Genomic DNA, 22,399 nt, shown 5'->3' on the forward strand with positions numbered 1-22,399 from the left:
GTAAGAAGATTATGCTATGGATATAAAATAAAAACAAAGAAACAAAGCGGTCGGTATATTGGAAATAATTTAAAAAAAAGTCAGGATTCTTGTTTATTTTCCATTTTTTTGCGACATTTAATCGCGTACAAATGTATCGGCGTATAAAACTAATACTTGAGGCGTCACCGAAGTTAAGACTGGTATTCAGATAGTATTCACTTTATCAGAAAATTACAGAGTTTCATGTAATATTTCGAGAAGCCACTCTTCTCGAAAAAAATTTTACATTAATTTGACAAAAAATGATGATTTTTTAAATATGATATTTGATTCATACAAGGTAAAATTTTTCTCGAGAAGAGTGGCTTCTCGAAATATTACATGAAAATACATAAAATTTATACATATTATCTATATACATATAAATTTTATTTTGCATCATTTCAATTTACTTACTTGTGTTGAAAATAATCTGAATACATGCAGATAACTCTTTTATTATTTCTGTCTCCTCTTTAAAATCAAATCAACAAGAAATGTTGTTTAATGTGTTAGTTGATGATAGATATCCACAAAATTACCATTAAGCATAATTCAAAAAAGGCAGAACTTTTTAGCGTTATCGTAAATATGTAGCACAGTGCTATGAGGACTTACGATTTGAGATTTGAGATATTAAACTTCAAATGTCAATTAGAAACATCAAAATTGTTTGAAAGGCACTGGTATAATAATTGTCAAATTTTAAGTTTGGCGTTTGGCCGTAAACAATCTAAATACAATTTATTTCTACAGAAATTTTAAATATAAAATCATATCAGAATATTTTTAAAATTAAATTTAAGATAAATTTTATTAAAAATATAAAATATTTTGTACTAAGAGAAGCAAATAAAAATATAGGACAGAAGTAAAGAAACAAAATGTCCTTCCATTTAAGTACAAAAGAAAGGCTGTTATTACTCGTAGATGATATAGAAATAATAGCAAAGTAAAGTTTTAAAATTTTAACTAAGAATATTTTACACTTAATTAAAAACATATAATTTTTATTAAAAAAATTCCTTTTCAGAGAATTAATTGAGAATACAATAGCACCGAAACATCAAAAAATTTCAAGTGTTGAACATGCTGCTTTGGTTGATTTATTAGTTTCTAAAGATGAGGAGTTTAGAAAAATGCTGCAATTAGCTGGAGAACAAGAAAAGATTGAAAAAACAATGGATAACTTAAAAAATAAAGTTAATGTATATGTAAGTAGTTCACTTAAAATTAAAAGAATCCTAATGTGCTTATAAATAGAGAAAATATATCAAATACATTTTTTTCAAAATATAAGCCATCATAGCTTTGGCAAGATAAAATCATTAAAGCTTTTTAATTTTGAAAAACAAGGTTTTTAGGTAATTAATAAGCACTTCTAATGGCACTTACATGCTTACTATTTATTCGTTAATAAGGACTGTCTTTTAAAAAATAATATATATATATGTATGCATGTATATTACCATATGTGCCTAGGATACCTGTAATATGTATTATATATATATGTAGATTTTAAAATTAATTCAAAAACAATTTTGAATTTTTTGTTTTAGTTATTCAACACATTCGCCTTTTTATTTTGTTGTAGGATAGAGAAATTCAGAAACTTCAAAATAAACTTAAAGAAGCTGAACAAATATTATCAACTGCAATATTTCAAGCAAGACGAAAACTGAATAGTATAACAAAAGCTAATAAGCAACCTGTATCTTCTGAAGAATTAATAAAATATGCTCATAGAATAAGCGCTTCTAACGCAGTTTGTGCACCATTGACATGGATGCAGGGAGATTTGAGAAGACCATATCCAACTGATATAGAAATGCGTCTAGGTTTTCTAGGCAAAAATGAACTAAATCTTAATGGAAAAATGCCTGGAATGCAAAATTCAGTAACTGATGTGCAAAATAGAAATTCGGACGTCCCAACATCGAATCAAAATCAATTCGCTTGGCAAATGGGTGAACTTCATATGTCTATGAGCTCAGGTAACTCAGTGCAGCTTGATACACGTGCACACAAGGACGCCACGCAAGATGATGTTGAAGTCATGTCTACAGATAGCTCTAGTTCTAGCTCTAGTGATTCACAATAAAATTATGTGATATGTTAGGCTATGGAAAAATATATATTTAAAAAGTGATGTGGTATATGGATTATATTTAACTGAATTTATAAGAACGTCTAAAATAAATTGGTCATAAGTAATAATGTAAGCAACATTTTAATTATTTCCACTGTTAGGATACAGCTTAAAGGCATATTGATTTTTCATAGTTTTTATGTCAAATGAAAAAAAATGTGAAAAGCAAATCAAGCGAGATTTCAAATAATCAATGGAAGCTGATAAAATGTAAGTTTACAAAATTATTTAATATGTATTTATATTTCCAAAAATGAAAAAAAATTCGTGGCACATTTCGCGTTACATTTGCTTACATAATATGTTACATTACCGTACATATTTATTTCTGGAATATTTTTTCATAGTAGTTATATTTTTTTTATTTGTCCAACATCAAATAATGTAAGAAATTTTTTCGAAATAATTAGGTTTTAAAATCGGGTTAAGGTTTATTATCTTAGTCTTAAACTTAATGAAAAGATACAATAAAAAAATTTTTTAGTTTACATGTCTTCGGCGTGGATGATTTCCCTTGAAATGATTGTCCTTTCTGATGAAATTATTGTCCTTTCATTAAAATTATTAAAGAATTAATCTAAAAATTTAATTTAGTCTGTTAAACATGGCTACATGGCTAAATGATTCTATATGATATTGTTTATCCAATAACTACTGGTATATCTAATAAAATAAAAAAATTGAAACCCTAATAAAAAAATTACGAAATAATCAAGTAAAATGTTTTGCAATATGGTCAAATCCATTATCTAAGAAAAAAAAAGAAATTTGAATGTGAATTTGAAAATGTTTAAGAAATAAAATTGGCTTTCTTAGTTTATATATTATTATATAAATGCAGTTTTAACGTACGTAACATAGGGTTTTTTAATATTACAACATACGGTCGGAAAAAAATAATTGAATGCTCCCAATCATTCAGATATATAGCAAAAAATTGCTCATTTCATAAAATAAATGACACTTTTTTATAAATTACTGAGGCAAATGCATGCGTACATGTGCTTTATAAACTGTGATCATGTGCAAAAAGGCTACACAATCAGAATGATTAAGAGAAAAACCAAATGATCCCGGATTCGAAAACTTTAAAAACAGTGATTTCGCAGTATATTCCGTTGCTAACTATTTTAAACCTTACTTGAGGATTTAAAATTTCATCAAATAATTTATTGATTATGTTATAAATATTTCCTTATTAACAAAAAGCAAGAACTGGTAAGTCAGTTTTGGTGAAATATTGGGTAAATTAACATTCACGATAAGATACATCGATCAATTTGTTACGAGTATTAAAATGTTGGCAATGTACAACTTTATTGTAAAAATGTGTGTTTTTGATGTTGGAAACCTTATACTTTACGCTTTTTCAAAATTAAATATTTTTTAATAAAAAATTAAGAAAACTAAATTAAAAATTGAAAAAAAGAAATGCAAATCCAATAATGTATACACAACTATGTACATACACATGAGAACATTATATAAAATAAATAAAAATATAATATTTTTTTTTTTGTGTAAAATTAAATAGTAAAGATATGATCGACTGGTAAAACATAATAGTAGCTTTTTAAATAAATAATTTTTCAAAATCTTTACAGAAACATCATACCCGAGTAAAATTTTTCAAAATTTTTTTGAATTTTATTAAGAATCAATTTGTCTTAACGTCTAAAATTATCTATCAGTTTAGCTTAAAAATGTTGAGTGAAATTTCTTAAATCGAATTTGAAATTTCTGTAATTTTTTTAAAAACAAAACAATTTAAAATTCAAATGTGTATTTAATAGTTGAAAATTATCAATCCTTCACGCACACACAAACTTTTAATTCATGTTTCAATTTATTAACAACATTTGCAAACCCCAGACCCAATCATACAAAATTTTAAAACATACATTAATATTCTTACATTATTTATAAAATGCAATTAAATTTAAATATATATTTGTAGGTATATAATGTAATTTTAAATATTAACTGAAACATGCATGTATATATATTAAATGGTTACCTAGCATCAAAAAGTGATAAAGTATCTATGTACATAAAAAAGTGAAAAAAATTAAACTAAAATAAAAAACCATATTATAATAAAACAAAAAAAAAATATATAATATTTAATTTTTTTTTAATTTTTATAAAAAATAAATTTTTTTATTTTGTAGAACAAAAAATAAAATAACTAAGTATAGAGAGAAAATTATTTTATTTTTCAGTATAAAATAAAAATCGATTCTTTTAAAAATTTTTCCATTTTCAACTGCTTTTCAAATTATTTCTGTTCTTGTTTTCTTTCCTCCTTCATTTTTTATATTATTCATACACATATTGTATGTACTATACATGTATGTACTTATTTATATTTATGTAACTAAATTGTGTACATATATATACGAATTTATGTACATACATACAAAATAATATTAATTTTTGCTCAGCATTTTATTCGTTGTTCTTCTTTTTAGTTCGTTCATCAGTTCGATGTTCGTTCACAAAATTTCTGCTTCAATATCAAAATTAAAATAAAGAAAAAAAAAAGCAGAAATGAGCCAACAAAAAAAAAAGCAAAATTAACAACACAATAACAACAAAAAACAATAAAACGATAATAATAATGAAAAAGAACAAAAAGAAAATGAAAACAAAAAAAAAAATAATAAAAAGAAAAATAAATGAATTATCTGGATTTTATATAAACAAACCTTCAAACATATAAAAGCATAACATAAAATATGCATGATATAAAAATATACATATATACAATTTTTTGTACATATATATATATACATACATACGTATTAAGTCTACACATTTATTATAATATCGTATATTTGTATATGCATAACGTAATAAATATAATAATATAAATTGTATATACATATGTAGGTACATACTATATGTTAAAGCTTGGATATATATCTACAAATATATACATACATATATTATAAATGTATAAATACACAGTGCTCTATATAGAGTTTTTTTTCTTTCTTTTCTCCTTTGTTTGTTTGTTATTTTCTGCTGTTTTTTTTTCTGTTATTATTATTTCTACGTTTTTCTTTTTCATTCTGTTTTTCTTATTATTATTATCATTATTATTATATATATATTTTCAAGAGTGTATATACATACATACATACATACATACATAGTGAAATACAAAATAATAAATTTCTGGATTTCTATATCTAGATATTATTCATATGTATATTGTTATATGTATCTATAGGGACAAAGTGTATGGCAAACGAATATATCTGATATCACAGTAAGCAGCAACCAAGGCAAAAAGTATAATAATTTCAGTCAGGCTAAATAACATTCATATATGTATGTGGAAAGAAAATATGCATATATAAACTCTCATATTTTTGTATTATTCGTATTTTATACGAATAAATGTAAGACTTAAGAGTAAAAAATTTTGAATTATGAAGTGCCCAATAGTGGCAATATTTGAAAAAAGTACAAAATTATCATAGTAAAAGGTGAAAACTAAAATATTAAAAGAAATAAATTGGAATAATTTTGTGCAGTTTTGATGTTGTTGCATTGTAATAATCAAAACATTTGTCAGTAAACAATACTCCATATAAAATTTGTAAGTGACAAGAAATTTTGTCAAAGATCTTTTACAACATTCATATTTTATGTTGAAATTCTAAAGAGATCGAACTTCGATCAAATCATAAATTTAAAATTAAAAGTAATCGTATATTAGTCATACAATAATTGTATAAAAGTACATTTTCTAAGGCCGGGTCATATTAAATCAATAGACACATAATTATTGATCGATATTAAATATACTTAGTGTGAATGGGCACTCTGTTTATAAGAGAAATCAGCAAATAGCAAAAGTATTAGCACTCTAGCACTAAAAATAAGAACAGTAACTTTTAGTAGTATATATACAATATATGTAGGTACTTATATATATATATGTGTTTTACTATAAATATAAGTATATTCAGTTTTTCAGTATTTTATACCAGACTGATACTAAAGTATACATTCATATCAGAGTTTTATGAGAACGAATATAATTCAGATATGGTTAGAAGAAACTAAGAAATAAAAGAAACAAACATTTTTGTGGAATAAAAATTTGTCTTTTTTGTTCAGTTGTGTAAAGCTTTTTACTCTACACTCTGATATTAAAATGTTATTTAGAAAATATACTATAAATTATTATATATCTTTTATATTTATGTATGTAGTTATATAAATACATGTGTGTGAAGTATGTAATATCTTTCATACATCTATTTACTCTAATAGTATAGAAAGGGAAGACAACGTATTAGTAATCTATTTTGATGGAATTTAGTTTCCCTAGTTTCATTTTATATTGAAATATTTTTTTGTTTCTATATAAATATTTTAATAAAAAATTTTCAAAAAATAATGAAAACTTTTCAATTTCTTATTAGTTTCAATTAATTTATTAAAAATTTTTTTTCTTATATTTAATATTATTATTTTGTTATTTAAAATAATTTGAAATTCATGTTATTAATATTTTATATTTATATTTTCCAAGTGTATAACTAATAAATATGAAAAACTAGAAGTTCATTACATAATTTCCTCAAAATCTTTGACTTTCATGTTGTTAATCATTCTGTTCTCATTCAATAAATACTATTACTTTAATATAACAAAAAGGAGTATACTATTTATTTTATGTAAAACAAAATTTAAATTGAAAATTTGAGAAATTTCTTTTTTATTTTCTTTTTCTTTTCTTTTTTTATATGAAGGTAATTTCCCAAAAAATTTAAATATTTAAATTTTTTAATCCTTAAAGTTCAAAATAAAATATATTTAAACAACAGAAAAACTTCTAAACATCCAATGAGTTTAAAGAATATACGAGAAAAGGAAACTCTTATATTTTATTCAAAAAAATGCTTAAATATTTTAAATATGCATGCAATATTGATTATTTTCTATATTACAAGGGGGTCCATTTATCGGTTTCCATTCTGGAATTTGTACTCGTAATAGAATAAAACAAATTTAGAAAAACTTTTCATTCACAACATTAATAAATTATTAAGGTTTTGACATAGAGTTTTAAAATTTAAGAGTAAATAAAAAAAGGTTTACTAAATACCTAATTAATGGGATTTTATATTTTGTAACATGAAACAAGGTGTTCCCAAAATACATTTTTGTGTTTTTTTTTTCGAACAGGAAGAGTTTTAATAATTTAAATTTAAATTCAGAAACTTTTACAAATGTACGACCTACGATATTAATAAAAACTGCTTAAATTAAAAAATTTATTTAAAAAAGTTAAATCTATTTCGAATTCTTTTAAATTTAGAGAAAGCATGAGTTTTAAATCACTGTGTGTACATAAGTGATATGGTATTATAAAAAAATTTTTCAAAAATTAATTTTGAAATGGCGATTGCATATACATACGTTTACAGTTGAAGTTTACAGTTCTTAATATTTTTAAGAAAACTCAAATCGCCAAAATTAAATTTTAAGGTATTATGTAATTAATATGTAATTTCTAAGACGTTATGAGATTAATAACGTGTTCTTATTTTTAAAATTCCAAACACTTAATTGAAATTTTAATTTTCATATGCAATTGCATATATTATGGGGCAAAACATTAAATTTCTTCATATGAAATTTTTGCATATATTAGGGGGAGATTTGTTAATTAAAATGTAATTTAATTATTTTGTTGATTATGTAAATGGAAATACGCAATAAGTAATGGCATTAATTGCAATATTTTTTTAAATTTTTTTATAGCTGTTTGAATTAGTGAAAACTCTACAATCTCTTAAGGAAAACAACGATCTGCTTTAAGTTAAATACCCGGGATGATCCTTCAAATTATTTTACAGAACTTTTGAAATCAAATTACTTTACATTTTTTTTTCTTATTAAATATAAATATTCTTTTTTATTTTAGGAATTTCCGGGTTGAAATAAAAATTATTTCATAAAAGAAATGTCGTGAACGACAAATGAATCTTTGGGAGTTCCTAAAATAAAAAGTAAAAAATAAAATAAAATAATTTCTGGATAAAATATTGAGTTGAGTATTGCGCACACTAAATATTATCTATAAGATTCTTGTACTCATTTGTATTGTACAGAATTATGATATAACGATACTACTCGATTACTTGCGAATATGTAAAACAGAAATCGAGTAAAATAACTACATATTTAGCGTATTTTTTATTAACTTTATGTTATAACGTACAGTACGTGTACATATTCAGTTACTAAATTGATTTGTCAACACAAAATAAATAATGCAAATAAAATATTTGTATGTACTCGTATTTCTTTTTCAATATTTTTTTGTTTTTTTTTGAGTCAGTTTATTTTATTATTCAACTTCATTGAAACTAATGTATACTCAGTTTTTATAGTTAGCTTAAATGTTATAATTTTGAATGGTGAACTTATCGTTCAGTTAATTATCAATTGTTTTCTTTAAAAATAAAATAAAAAACGAAAAACAGAAACAGAAAAAGCTGAGTAATTTCTTTATAAAAGGCAAAAACTTTTATATTTAAAAAAATGAAATCGTTCGTTCTCATTTCGTTATACACATGATGTAATTATTGTGATCTTTTAGTTTTAGAATAAAATATTTCTATATAATATATTAATATTATTAATTTTTTTAGTTCTAAAGTATGATTATTTTGAATAATTTCAGAATTGCTGTAAAAATATTTTGAATAAAGTGAATTGATTCCGCAAATTTTTGTTAATAAATAAGTAAACTACTAATCTTCCGTTTAGTTAAAGTAAATAGTTTTGATCATGAGAAATCACTTTTAAATATACATTAAATGAATGCTGTGTGAAATAAATTGTGCTACACATTTTACATGGTTTTTGTACAAAGAATTTGAATGTGTCGTAAAGGCGAATTTTTTTGCAGAAATTCAGCAAAATCTCTGTGACAACATGCAAAAATTCTCATCTAATTCAAAAAAACATCTTATATAATAAACATTTCATTTAGATCTACAGCTGATTGGAGTTCCATTTGTTCTTCACATGATTCAAGTACTTTACTATCAATACGATATTAAACAATAATTTTTTACGCTTATGCTCTTCTATCTAGCTGATTTATTTTAATTTATAAAGAAAATTCCAACTTCTTTACTAAATGATTGCATATAATTGCAATTGTTTAATGCTGTATGATTAAACCGAATGATGTCCAACTCCCTAATCCAATATGAAATCAATTTAATAATTATATTTGCGAATGAAATTTTTTCACTTCTTTTTGTCATGTGATACAATAATTGTGATCCTAATTAACTTTCCTGGTTAAAACTAATTCTTGTTATTCAAAGAATAGAAAAGTATGTATAAATAAAAGCATAAATGGTATATAATTTGAATGATTTTATTGCTTGTTTCAATTACTGTATTTCAATAATAATTAAGATACATAATGTTTTTTTAAATAGTAATGTAAAAATAATTTAGGTATATATATAATTTTACCGAACTCTAATAATCTAAAAGTTTAATTATAATATTATTTTCGAATACATATATATATATACTTTTAAATATTCATATTATACGTACATATGTATGCGTTTCTGTATAATATATAAGAGAAATGTATGAATATTATTAAAATTCACAAAAAATATACTAATATATTTATAAAAATAAAGTACATCTAATATATACAAATTACATACAAACATATTTTAAACCATCTGATATGTAATTTTTTTTTCTCATGACGATCAAAATATATCTTTTACATACGTACACACATATATGTTTTATTATAATTTTTTCCAAGTTCTAAAAACTCTTTTGTTACACTTGCATATTGCATATTCGCATACATATTATAAAATATTGTTAATGAATATCTAAGAATAAATATGGCAAATATTTATAAACAAAATAATTTATAAATTAAGTTTTTCTGCTTTGAAAAAAATATCTATATTCTCTATCTTAAAATAACATTCATATATTCAGAAATATTTTACATATTTTTAGTATATGGATACAGAAAGATAATAATATCTTCTTTTTCACTTATTTCCTTTACTATCTTATGTTATCCTTTTATATTAAAAGTAAAAAAATATATATTATAAATTTTAAGTAATAAACAAATTTTAATTTAAGTTTAGTATTATATTTTTAAGTAGGCAATTACAAACATTTTACATTAAAACACGTAAAAATTTAGTTCAATTGAATCTCATTCTCTTTGTACATAACGTACTTTTATACATACAGTAAATAAAAATTTTTTAGGATCAGATTCATTATTATTAATAGCTAATCCTTTAACTTACACATATGCTTTTATTCATACATAAATACGAAACCAATTGGTAAATATTTTTTCTTTAAAGAGAAATAGATAATATGCTAAAGGAAATGATTAATAAATTAATTTCTAAAATACAAAGGAATAAAGTGATTCTATATTAAGAAGTGTGAAATAAAATATTTTCTATAAAAGCATCCTATTCAAAGGCAAATCCAATTAGTAACATCGAACGGTGAAAATAATTAAATAATTTAAATTTGTTATGTACTTTAAAACCATATTTTGCTGTCCTAAACTTCTAGCCACAAAATATTGCATTCTTTTTGTAACTCTAGTCCACAACTAGTTTTTATTATTTCATATTGTTTTAGTTTATGATTTGCAAGATTATTGGCTTCGTTACCCTATATATTAACAAAAGTAAACGATATAGAATAAAAACAATTGGATATATTAATAAATATATATTAATAAATATATATAATAATATATTAGTAAATATATATTAATAAATATATATATTACAGTTTAAAATATTTTACAGTTTTATTATTAATATATAGTCAATTGATAATAAAATTGTAAAATATTCAAAATTATGATTCAAATTTTTATTTGTTTCTAAAATAATCATTAAAATTTTTTTTTTAAATTAATACTATATAAATAGTTAGAAGTGTTGATTTGAAAGAGTTACATCAAAGGTTGAAAATGTTTTGGTATATTTATTTTAAATTTCAAGATTTCTATTGGCTACAATTTAAAAGCGAACAAATAATTTATTAACTCCGCTCCTAAACTCAAATATTAATTTTGATGAAAATGAATTTGGGTAAACCTGAAATACGGAACTGTAAAGAAATAAAAAACAAAATCTCGCCAAAAAATAAAAATTTTTTTCAATTTATACTTTTTGAAATTTGGTTTTATATTATATTTAATCAAATTTCGTTACGACTATAATACTTCCATTATTATATGCAATGGAATCAGAAAAATAATTATGGCAGTGTAATTGACAATAAAATTTATAATAAAAGATTAAAAATTATAAAAATCAATTATACAATTATTTATTAAAAATTCTTCGAAGACTGGAACATAAAAGTACATATAAAATTTCTTTCATCATAATTTATTAAGTGTTTTAGCTCATATTTTGGTATATAGGGTAAATATACTTGTGCGCATGTGCTAATGATCTTATATAATAAATATTATTATCAATAAAAATAAAAAATTTTGTATAAATTTCAAATGATCATAATTTAATTATTTTAATGCAGAGTAATAAAATTATTACATATACAAAATATATTAACAATATCCTAATTATTTAAAATTTGTTTTAATTTTTTTTTTCCTGCATAATAATTTTTAATAATAAGGAAAATAAACAATTTCCTGCGATCAGGACTAGAATTTTATGTGGTTTATATTTTTTCTATTTTCTATATTTTTTTTCTATTTTATTCTACTATTGCAAATATAAGAATTATTCAAGAAAGAAGAAACAAAAAATAAAGAAATAAAATATCGCCACTTTAAAAAAAAAATTAATAAAAAAATCAAAAAAAAATTACTATAATATCAGTAACTTAAATTAAATAACGCTTGAATCTCACTGTAGTTTGAATGTACCTGTAGTCTATGCTGTGTAAAAAAATATACTAACTCTTTATATACTATGTATATATATACAAAATTTGATTACCTTGCGTATAATAATTTCCTGAGCAATTATTTCGTACATATATGCAGTATATATAAAAATATATATGTACAAGTTGGCAAAAGAAGAAAAAAAACTTAATTATACTTATGCATATATAATATTTTAATAAACATACATACATAAATAACATATTAAATTGTTTTATATGACTATATGTATATTTGTGTATTTTAAAATATAAAAGCAAAATTTTAAAATATTTATGTTGAGTTTGTATAGATTAAATGTGGTTATATATGTAAATTTTTCCCAAGCACATGTTGACTTGAATGGTAAGATCTCTCTATATTCGCACATATTCATATATGAATCTATGTACTTATATCTGTATACCCCCCTACATAATATTATTAAGCTGAAATTAGAAAAAAAAAAAAAATGAGAAAAAACAAAATTTATTGTAATTTTATTTTTATGAAAATCAAAATAGCAACAAAAAAAAAATAACTTTAGAAAATCTTGTTCTATTTAGTATAAATTTGTAGCAAAAATAACCTGAATAATTCTCTTTCGAAAAATAAAAGAGTTTTTTTATTATAATTTTTCTTATTTTACATAAAAATTAAAAGAAGTACATTATATACATACATATAATTGGTGAAATAAATCTCTTCTTGGGGTTGATTTTAATTTTCATATTTTCATATTTTTATTTTGAATTTTTTATTATAAATATTGTAAAAAAATTGATTATTAATAAGAAAAAAAAAATTTATTAATTTTAATTTGTATAAAATTAGCTTAGTATTAGTTGCGTTCCATTAACTATGAGTTTAAACTACTCATGATAGTAAATTAATGAGTTTGTCTGAGGGAGTGTAGTTGTACTCAGTACAAGGATAACCATTGTACTTTCTTTAATTTATTTCGTAAACTTAAAAGTTTCGCTAAATTTTTGCTTAGTTCTTATACTAAATCCAAGTTTAATGAAGATTAATGATAATTATAACGTGTTATTAAATTATTTATATGTATATATAATTATGCATAATTGTACAGTATTAAAATACTTCATAATTATTTAATTCCGATATATCAATTTTATATAACGTAATAGTTTTATAGTTCACAATTCTTATATCTTAATTATATCTTTTCGAAACTTATATAATTAGTTTTATATATAGAACATGCGAAATGCCCAAAAATTGAACTATACTCGTACGTGTGCTAAGAGAATTATATTAATTAAAGATTATTGTTGAGGTTGCAAGATTTTAATTTTTCTTACAGTCATTGCTAACAATATTATTGAAAATTAAGTGGCAAATAAAGTAAAAAATCGTACCCCAACAGCAAATATGTTACTATTCAAGAAAATACGATAACTTAGGTTTTAACAGAATTTTAAAATTCTAATAATAATCAATAACGTACATAAAGTGTTTAAAATTATTTTTAAAATTTATCTACTTTTTTCAGGAAAATTAATAATTATATTTCATATTTTTGATTATTTGTCAATTTTAAATAGTTTTTCGTATAGTTTTTTTTCAAATCGATTTTTTTGTGGGTTAACTCACCTTTTTACTTAGATACATAAGTATAAATAACATTTTATTTAAATTAAAATTAATCAGAATTTTCCGACTCTTTCCCTGACTTTAAAATCACGATAATAACGGTACTACTGCAATATATTACGATAATATAAGGCAAAATACTGCTATTTCAATAATATAGGATATATTGTGAAACTAAGGATTTTATGAATAATTTCTAATTTATTGCAAAACTAAGTATTTTGTATAAAATTTTCTAGAAAGAATAATTAAAATTGCAATATTTTAAATATTTGAAATAATTTCCGAATTTATTCAAGATTTCTTTTATTGATATATGGCACAAATTTGGATGATTATGTAATTTAAGCCTGCCAAGAAGAATTCACTTCTAATCCGAGCTAATTATAAAATTTAGAAGAGAATAATTAATAAATGCATATTAAAAGAAATTAATAATAAAGAATAATAGATGAAAAAAAAAATTATTATAAACTTGCGCACTAAATTAATTTCAAAAATTTTATTTCCCATTTAAAATAGTCAAAAATAAATTAAAAAAAAAAAAAATTTATTTTATTTAAAAAACAAAATATTTCACATAATTTTACTTATAGCTACCATTCTCTAGGTACCAATCTTATAGCAAATCAAATAAGAATGCATTGCCTAAAAGTATGCAATCCACATAAAAAGTTTATATGAGAGTAAAAATGAAAGTAACAATTTTACGGATTTTAACAATACAATATTTACAATCAATCAATATAAACCGTTATTATAAATAAATTAATATATAATTTTGATATTGAATTATGCGACAAGACTTTTACAACGATGTATGTATAAGTGTGTATATGATGTTATCTATTGTTAATAAATTATTTATTAATATACATAATTGCATTAAGTATACTACACAATTTAGTCTTCGATATACATATATAACATATATATATATAACAAATTATATGTATATACATATGTACATGCATTACACACACTTTATTTCAAACATTATAATTATTGATAACAATAAAATTTTTGTTTGAATTAAACTCATTGTTTTGGCCATCGTTTTAAGGATAAAAGATATTTTACGGTAAATTTAACGAGGTTATTTTATGAGCTTCATTTTTTTTTGTTTTTTATTCTTTTCAAGGTCATTCCTTCCCAAAAGAATTTTCTTTGTTTTAGTTTTATAGATTTTTTTTTTTGTTTATTTGTAGCGTTCGACGAAATTATTCAATGTATGTATTGTAATACTAACATATACATATAATGTAGGAGTAAGTATATAGATAGTTGATCCAATATGCGTGTATATAATTATGTAATAAAATATTTTTGTATATTAAAAAAAAAAAAATGAAAATAAAACTGATAGGACATTCAATTATAATAATGCGTTTTTGTTTGGTAGACGAATTTCCTATTCTTGTTTTTTTTTTTTATTTTTGTGGATAAAAATTCTTATAATCTTAATTTTTTACCACTTACAAGCTGAATTGTGTAGTTTTTATTTCAAAAGCATATGATCTACATTATTAATTATGAGCTACAGTTTAATGGTAATAATGGAAAAGTCTTGTGTTATTAATACTAGTAGCGTAAAACCAGCGTTCAATTTACATGCTTAAGCTACTCTTAAGTTGCCAAAACAGAGTACAACTACACTGCATCGAACAAACTCATTAATTATACTATCATGAGTAGTTTAGACACGTTAATGGAACTGAACTAATACTAGGTTATAAGTTTATAAGTTCTATTAATACATTAGTAATTATTATAGACCAAAATTCGTGTGCTTTTCGAAAAAATTTTAAATGAAAATTTGTACTACATGAACACAATTAATAACACTTACGTTCATAGTATTTTTTATTGTAATATTTACCTTAGATATTTATAATATAAATCCTGTACCAAAATATATTATTCAATCAAATAATTAATATCTTCTTTAGCTCAATGAAAATTTGTTTCGGGTAAAGGGTTTTCATGACTAGGTTAAAATCGAAAATAAAAAATTCCAAGTCTTCAATGCTTACGTGATTGAATTGTTGTAATTGCGTTCTATTTAACTTCAATTTAGTGTATAAATATAACATTCATTATGGGTTCCAAAAAAAAAGAAAACAAAATACAATGTTAAGCTAGATAAGATAAGAAAAAAAAAGCTTCTTATTTTCTGTTTAATATCTTTTTGATAAAGAAAAAATTTTTTTTCCAAGATTATTATAAGATATAAATTTCAACAGAAATATTGTTATCATTGTACATTCGCGTTTTAGATAACTTTGTTATATTCTTAAATAAATTTTTTAATTATTATAAACTTTTTTTTTTTGGAAATTATAAATGAAGTTTTTGTATAACATACGCATGTAATCATAGAAGAATGCAATGTCACAGTACATTAAATTAAAAATGAACACAAAATAGTGACTAGTATAACATATCCAAATTTATGCATATTTTTCATTGAGAACATTCCTTTTTTCCATTTTACAATTCTTCATCTAGAAAACTGAAGGCTTCCGCCTATCCTCTCCAACTTTCTCTGTTTTGTGTCTGTTGCTTAACATCTGACCATATTTTACCGGCCTGCTCACATTCTGCTCTTACGGTTTTTGAAATACCAACTTTGTTTGACTGACATAGATTAGATTAGATTCCTAGATTGGTATAAAGCGCCAGCCAGGCCTATAATCCTCCTGTAATTACACATTCATCCAAGCGCCACCTCCCACAAGCCCGAAGTTGCCTCCCCCCTCCTACACGTCAACAGCTCCTTGGTCCTCCTGGGAGACGAACCAGGGACAAATGTGAGGACAAAGAGCCTCGCCGACCTCATCCCCAGCGCCCGATCCCAACTCTCCTGTTTAAGGCGGCCCATCTGTTACGTCTGACACGTCCTCACATGGCAACTAGACAGCCCACAGAAAGACTCGGGACCGACAAGAGTTACCATCGTCCCCGACCTCGTAAGAGTATCCGCCTCCTTGTTGCCATAAATACCCACATGCGCCGGGACCCATGATAGAATAACTTTATTCCTTTCACCAAGTACCACTAGTGCCTGTAGGCATTCCCACATCAAAGTCGATTTGATTGCCTTACTACAGAACGGAATTGACACATGAGTTGAATACTTTTATAATTTTTTTCCACATACCAACAACGTTGATCCCAATGCAGACCATAGTACTCCAAACGTGTAACTGGATTTCGTTAATTTTTATGTATGGCTCGTACCGCCATTAGTATACTGGCCGAATCCTCAAACTCTTCTACTCTCTCTGTGTGGGTACCTTGTAAGTACACAGGAGTGGCTTGTACTGCTTTCCCTGCCATTCTATTCTTTGCGTAGCTTTTGAAAGGGTTGCCAGGTTAATAACTAACACCGTGGTTAATAACTGATGGAACAGAGGGTATGCCTGTTTTATTCCTGCCTGAAGGTATACCTGTTTGTTACGAATGAAGTAACAACTCTGCCATTATTGTAAACAGCTATTTTAGTATTATAATGTACGAACTTTATTTTTTTCTAGGATTCTATGTTTTTTTTAGCGTATCTCAAATCATTCTACGCTTAACAATATCAAAACCCTTCATTCTTAATGTGTTTGCTTGTTTAGAGTAACTCCAACCCCGTTTTGTTTGTTCTTTTACGATTACGATATTCAACTTCCCAACTTTCCTGTGGTATATTATCAGGGCCATGTTTTTGCTTACGCTTTCTAGGATTGAGATTCCTCTTCAGTTTCTATTAAGAAGTTAAGTACAGCTACTCATTACTATTCTTCTTCTAGAGAACTGAGGGCCTAGTAGTGCTAAAAATTATAGAACTCAATTTTTTCTTTTAAATTTTCATTTATATCATAGCAAATTATATAGAGACATATTTTTTATATACATAATTATTTTTTTTAATTTAAATTTGTTTTAACATGTAAGTATGTATATGTACATATGTATATTAAAAAATTTAATAAAAAAACGTTTTGGAGTCATTTTTAAAAATGAATTTTGCGCATTAAATTTTTCATATTAGTTTAAAAATTTGAAAAAAAAAAATTGGAAGAACTTATATACATATTTAGCTATTCTATGTTATATAATTTTATTTCGGTATTATAAAAAATTAAAAACGTTTAAAATTAGAAAGAATAACAGAACTAATGTTGCTATTTTTTTAAATATTTAGATATATTTGGTTGCGAATATACATGATCTCGAATTTTAATTTAATTTCGAAACCTGTACCGTTGCGAACCACTAATACTTACACTATTATTTTTTGATGAATTTAATGTTATTTAATATGTTCTTTTTTGAATTTCAAAAATGTTCTGAAATTGAAACTTTTAACAGTTTATCATCAGTCGTACATAAGTCATCGATGCATTGTCTTACAGAACCCCATCAATTTTAAACTTTAATGACTGCATATATAAGATTTCGATTATATATAAAATTTAAAAATTATATGAATAAGCAGGGAGTTTAACCTACATCGAGGGCAGTTCCGCAAAAAAAGTCATCTCGTGATTTTCCATGAAAAAGGATTTTCCATCAAAAATTCAACATTTTCTTCGGTATTTATTGTTCATATTATCTTGATATCTTTTGTTGCTACCCGGAATTCTGTAATATTTTGAATTTTAAATTTCAAAATCTATAAATTAAAAATAGTTAAATAACAAGGGTGAATATGTGTTTTTTGGTAAAGAATCAGAATATGCCTCTTTGTCAATCAGTTAAGTAAAATAGGGTAACTATAGATAGTTGTTTCATATAACCATTATTAAATAAAAAATTACTTAATTTTAGTCAATATTTTGTTGTACTCGTATACTTACGTACATAAACTTAAAACATGAAAAATCTTACTCTATGTTTTTAAAAATTCGGAAAATATTTATATTCCGCCTTTTATTCGATTTATTCATCCTAAATTAAAATAATCAATTTAAATATTTTTATAAAAAAAAATTTAAATGTGTAAAAGATTTTCAAATTTTTTAAGAAGAAATACCGTTATACACAATATAAATCCGTTATATTAAAGATTGTAATAAAATACTAAATATATTTAATGTTACCCTAGGATTGAATTAATGCATGTATCAATAATTGTTTTATACACGTTTCATTATATATAGATTTCATAGTTCATTAGGAGGACGAATGACATTTTATATAAAAAAAGTCCTATATTTTACCACTTTTTAAATTTTTTTCTGTTTTTGTTTTTTAATTTTCAAGCTGATTTAAAAAAAAAAAAATCACATTAAAAAAAATTATTTATACACACAAACATTATTATTATTTATTTACATGTATGTATATTTGTATAGTTATGTATGTAAAAGTTTCCCGGAATATTGCAACAAGTCCCATTTTATTGAAAAAAAATTTATTATATATGTATGTACATTTATTTTAATTTTTCATTTTTCTTTTTTATAATTTTTTTATAATATATTATAATATAATAATAATAATAATGAAAATAATGAAAAATAAAAAAATAGAAAAACAAATTGAATTGAAACTTCGGACACGAAATTGAGGTTATACCATTCATGTTAACATACACCCATATTCAAACACATTTTATGTCTAATAGATATATTTTTTTTTTTAATATTATTTATTGTAATAAAAGAAAATAAAAAAAAAATTTCATGCATGTACATACACACATATGTACCTACATATATATTTATTTTCATGCATACATATACATAATATGTACATAATTATATATACTCATTATATACTCATATATTCATTCGACTATAATATGTTTGTACAATTCGACTATAATATGTATATTTATATATATTATATATTCTTCAATAGTTCAGGTGTAATAACCATTAACATAACTTTATTATTAACTGCTGTATGGAAGTAGAAAATTTTCTCTTGTTTTCTTCGGTCATACATTTCATATATATACATATATATATATATATATATATATATATATATATATATATATGTACTATATATATCATATATATAGATGTATGTTCGTACATGCAATATTATATTAAAGCATTACTGTTATTAAATGTGAAGACAAAGATAAAAAATGAATTAAATAAAAAAAGAAAGACTGAAATGGAATGATATAATATATATAGTATAATTTGTGAAAAAAAAAATGAAAAAAAATAATAATAAAACAAATGCGAAAAAATAATAGAAAAGAAAAACCGTAGTCATTTAGTCATTGCTGCTGCTGAGTTCAAGTGAAATGTGTTTAAAGCTTTCATTCCAATAGTTGCTGTACATAAATAGTATAGCATGTTTTTCGAACCCTTTCTTCAAGACGGACATAACAAACTACTATTTTTTTTTAAATTTTAATCATACACACATTTTACTGTTGATTTTCCAAAACTTACATTTGATTTTCGAAAACTTGAAATTTAAATTTAACATTTCGAAAAATTTATGAAATTTTTAATAATATCATAATTCGTATACCGAAAATCATAATTCGAAAATCATATTTCAAAAATCATTTCAAAAATCATAGTTCGAAAATCATTTTTCGACGAACATATATCGAAAATCATTTTTCGGAAATAAATTCATGAAATTTTTAATAATATCATAATTCGTATACCGAAAATCATAATTCGAAAATCATATTTGACAAATCATATTTCAAAAATCGTAATTCGAGAATCATTTTTCGACGAACATACGTATATCGAAAATTATTTTTCGGAAATAAAGTTTTCGAAGAACATTTTTCGAAAATAATGTATATATCGAAAATTATGTTCGAAAATCGAGTTTCAAAGATAATATTTCGAGCATAAAAAAGTAACAGAATAAGATAAAAGCTTTATTGTTCCCAAAATTTATCATCCAATTCGGAATAAAATTTTTCTTTCTATATTAATCTAGTAAATGTAGGTTTGGTAATGTAGGTACATTTTATACTCTATATACATAAATGTGTGTATTACAAAATGTTTTTTTTCCTCACAACATATGCGGTTTTTTTCTATTATTAAATCAATAAAGAATTTTCTTTCGAATATAGAAGACATATTTTCTTGAATAGATTATACTTTTCCTCTAAAAATTTAAGTTTGAAAATATTTCAAATAGAAATCATTTATATTTTTTGTTTATTAAACTTAAGATCACATAATAAAAAATTTTAAAGTCAAATCTTTAACAAATTTCAACTTTTAATGTTTGCTATTTAATTTATAAATTTAATTTTTCTTGTATTTTAAAAATATTTCAGGTTAAAGCTTAATATTGTCTCATTATTGAAATTAAAATTATTTCATAATCTTATTAATTAACTCTTTAATGAAATTTTTCTTGTATCGAATTATAGAAAACACTTGGAGAAATAACCATAGAGAAAACACCATAGAGAAATATTTACGCCGTCATTTATGCAATTTTATATTTACATTCAAATTTTTTTTTATCACTATAGCCTCTAATATTTTTAATGTTCCAATATACTAATAAAAAAAATAAAGCTACATTATCAAAAGAATGTAGATTTCCAATTTTGAAAAAAATATTTCATAAAAAAAATTTTTTATAATTGAAAAGCTATATACTCTTTTATGTTTTGCTTTATTAGCGCCAGAAGTAAGTTTTAAAGACGGATGTATAAGTACAAAATAAAGAATCATAAAAGAGAAAATTAATAAGAAAATATTTAAATTGTAGATATATGTATATATATATGTTAAAATATGTGTATAGATACATAATATATAAAAGTTTATTTTGTATAATAGTTTTAAATTTAATAAATAAATGATCTCTGAATAAAAGTCTACGTGTACTTCTGTTTATATGAAAAATAGTAACTTATTTTTATTTTTAATGGAACCTGACTTTAAAATTATAGCAAATGAGGATTTTTAGAATTGTTTTGGAATAAAAATTTCATTATCTTGCAGTATATGGTCTCATATTTTCTATAACACTAGCTTACGGGTAGTATACAATCAATAAAATTTGTTTTAATTTTTGGAAATTCAATTGGTCAGAAACGCATTGCTCAGATTATTGTATCTATGAAAGTGAAGGCCGTAAGGAAGAGTTTTTGTGGAAAAAGCACACCGGCCCTACTGCATATTAAAGCTATTAAAACAACTCAAATATTACAATTTTTTTTCAAACGCTTTTTTAACAAAAACGATGCGGATTAACGTATTTACTCCGGATATAAAATCTTTCTTCCTCTATATTAAAATTTATCATTCTTTTATAAATAATTCCACTACATTAAAATAAATTATGCAATTTACTATTAAGTAAGCTTAAAAATTTTATGTTTATATCCTGTAAAAATCTTTTATGTTAAAACAACTTAATTGAGTAGTTTAATTGACTCAACAAGAAAGTTAATACTAAATAAAAAAAAATGTACAAATAGCCCATAATACCTGCAAAAAAATATTTTTAAAAATATTTTAAATTATTTTCAATATTTTTCAAGTTAAAAACGCTTTACAGCACACGATAATTTAAGAAGAAATTTTTATTCTATTAATAGAATAAATAAATATCGCTTAGTAATGTGAAACTTTTTAAAATTAAAAGCTTTAAAATTATATGGAAAATCCCCGTTCAAAAGAGCAAAATTGTGTATGATATTTTTAAAA

The 22,399-nt window shown here is 23.1% G+C and overlaps 1 protein-coding gene across 2 annotated transcripts; it reads left to right on the forward strand.

The window, feature by feature from the left end:
* The first annotated feature begins 745 nt into the window (after positions 1 to 745).
* Positions 746 to 2,464, forward strand: LOC129608001 (mediator of RNA polymerase II transcription subunit 4). Of its 2 annotated transcripts, XR_008696862.1 has the most exons (4): positions 746 to 973; positions 1,055 to 1,235; positions 1,616 to 2,239; positions 2,305 to 2,464. XR_008696862.1 is itself a non-coding variant. In XM_055519297.1 (3 exons), exons 1-3 carry the CDS (start codon positions 906 to 908, stop codon positions 2,120 to 2,122), a joined length of 756 nt encoding a protein of 251 aa, XP_055375272.1. In that variant the 5' UTR covers positions 746 to 905; the 3' UTR covers positions 2,123 to 2,243. The 2 variants fall into 2 exon arrangements, 1 of the variants encoding a protein (XP_055375272.1); XM_055519297.1 differs by lacking the exon at positions 2,305 to 2,464 and having other exon boundaries at positions 1,616 to 2,243.
* The last annotated feature ends 19,935 nt before the right edge of the window (positions 2,465 to 22,399 follow it).

Source organism: Condylostylus longicornis, unplaced genomic scaffold (assembly GCF_029603195.1).
Source record: "Condylostylus longicornis isolate FDR11 unplaced genomic scaffold, ASM2960319v2 ptg000030l, whole genome shotgun sequence".
Taxonomy (NCBI): domain Eukaryota; kingdom Metazoa; phylum Arthropoda; class Insecta; order Diptera; family Dolichopodidae; genus Condylostylus; species Condylostylus longicornis.

Coding starts and splice junctions, on each gene's coding strand:
- LOC129608001 (XM_055519297.1), top strand. CDS start 906: ATGTCCTTCCATTTAAGTACAAAAGAAAGGCTGTTATTACTCGTAGAT. Junction 974..1,054: donor GATATAGAAATAATAGCAAA/GTAAAGTTTTAA, acceptor ATTCCTTTTCAG/AGAATTAATTGAGAATACAA. Junction 1,236..1,615: donor AAAATAAAGTTAATGTATAT/GTAAGTAGTTCA, acceptor ATTTTGTTGTAG/GATAGAGAAATTCAGAAACT.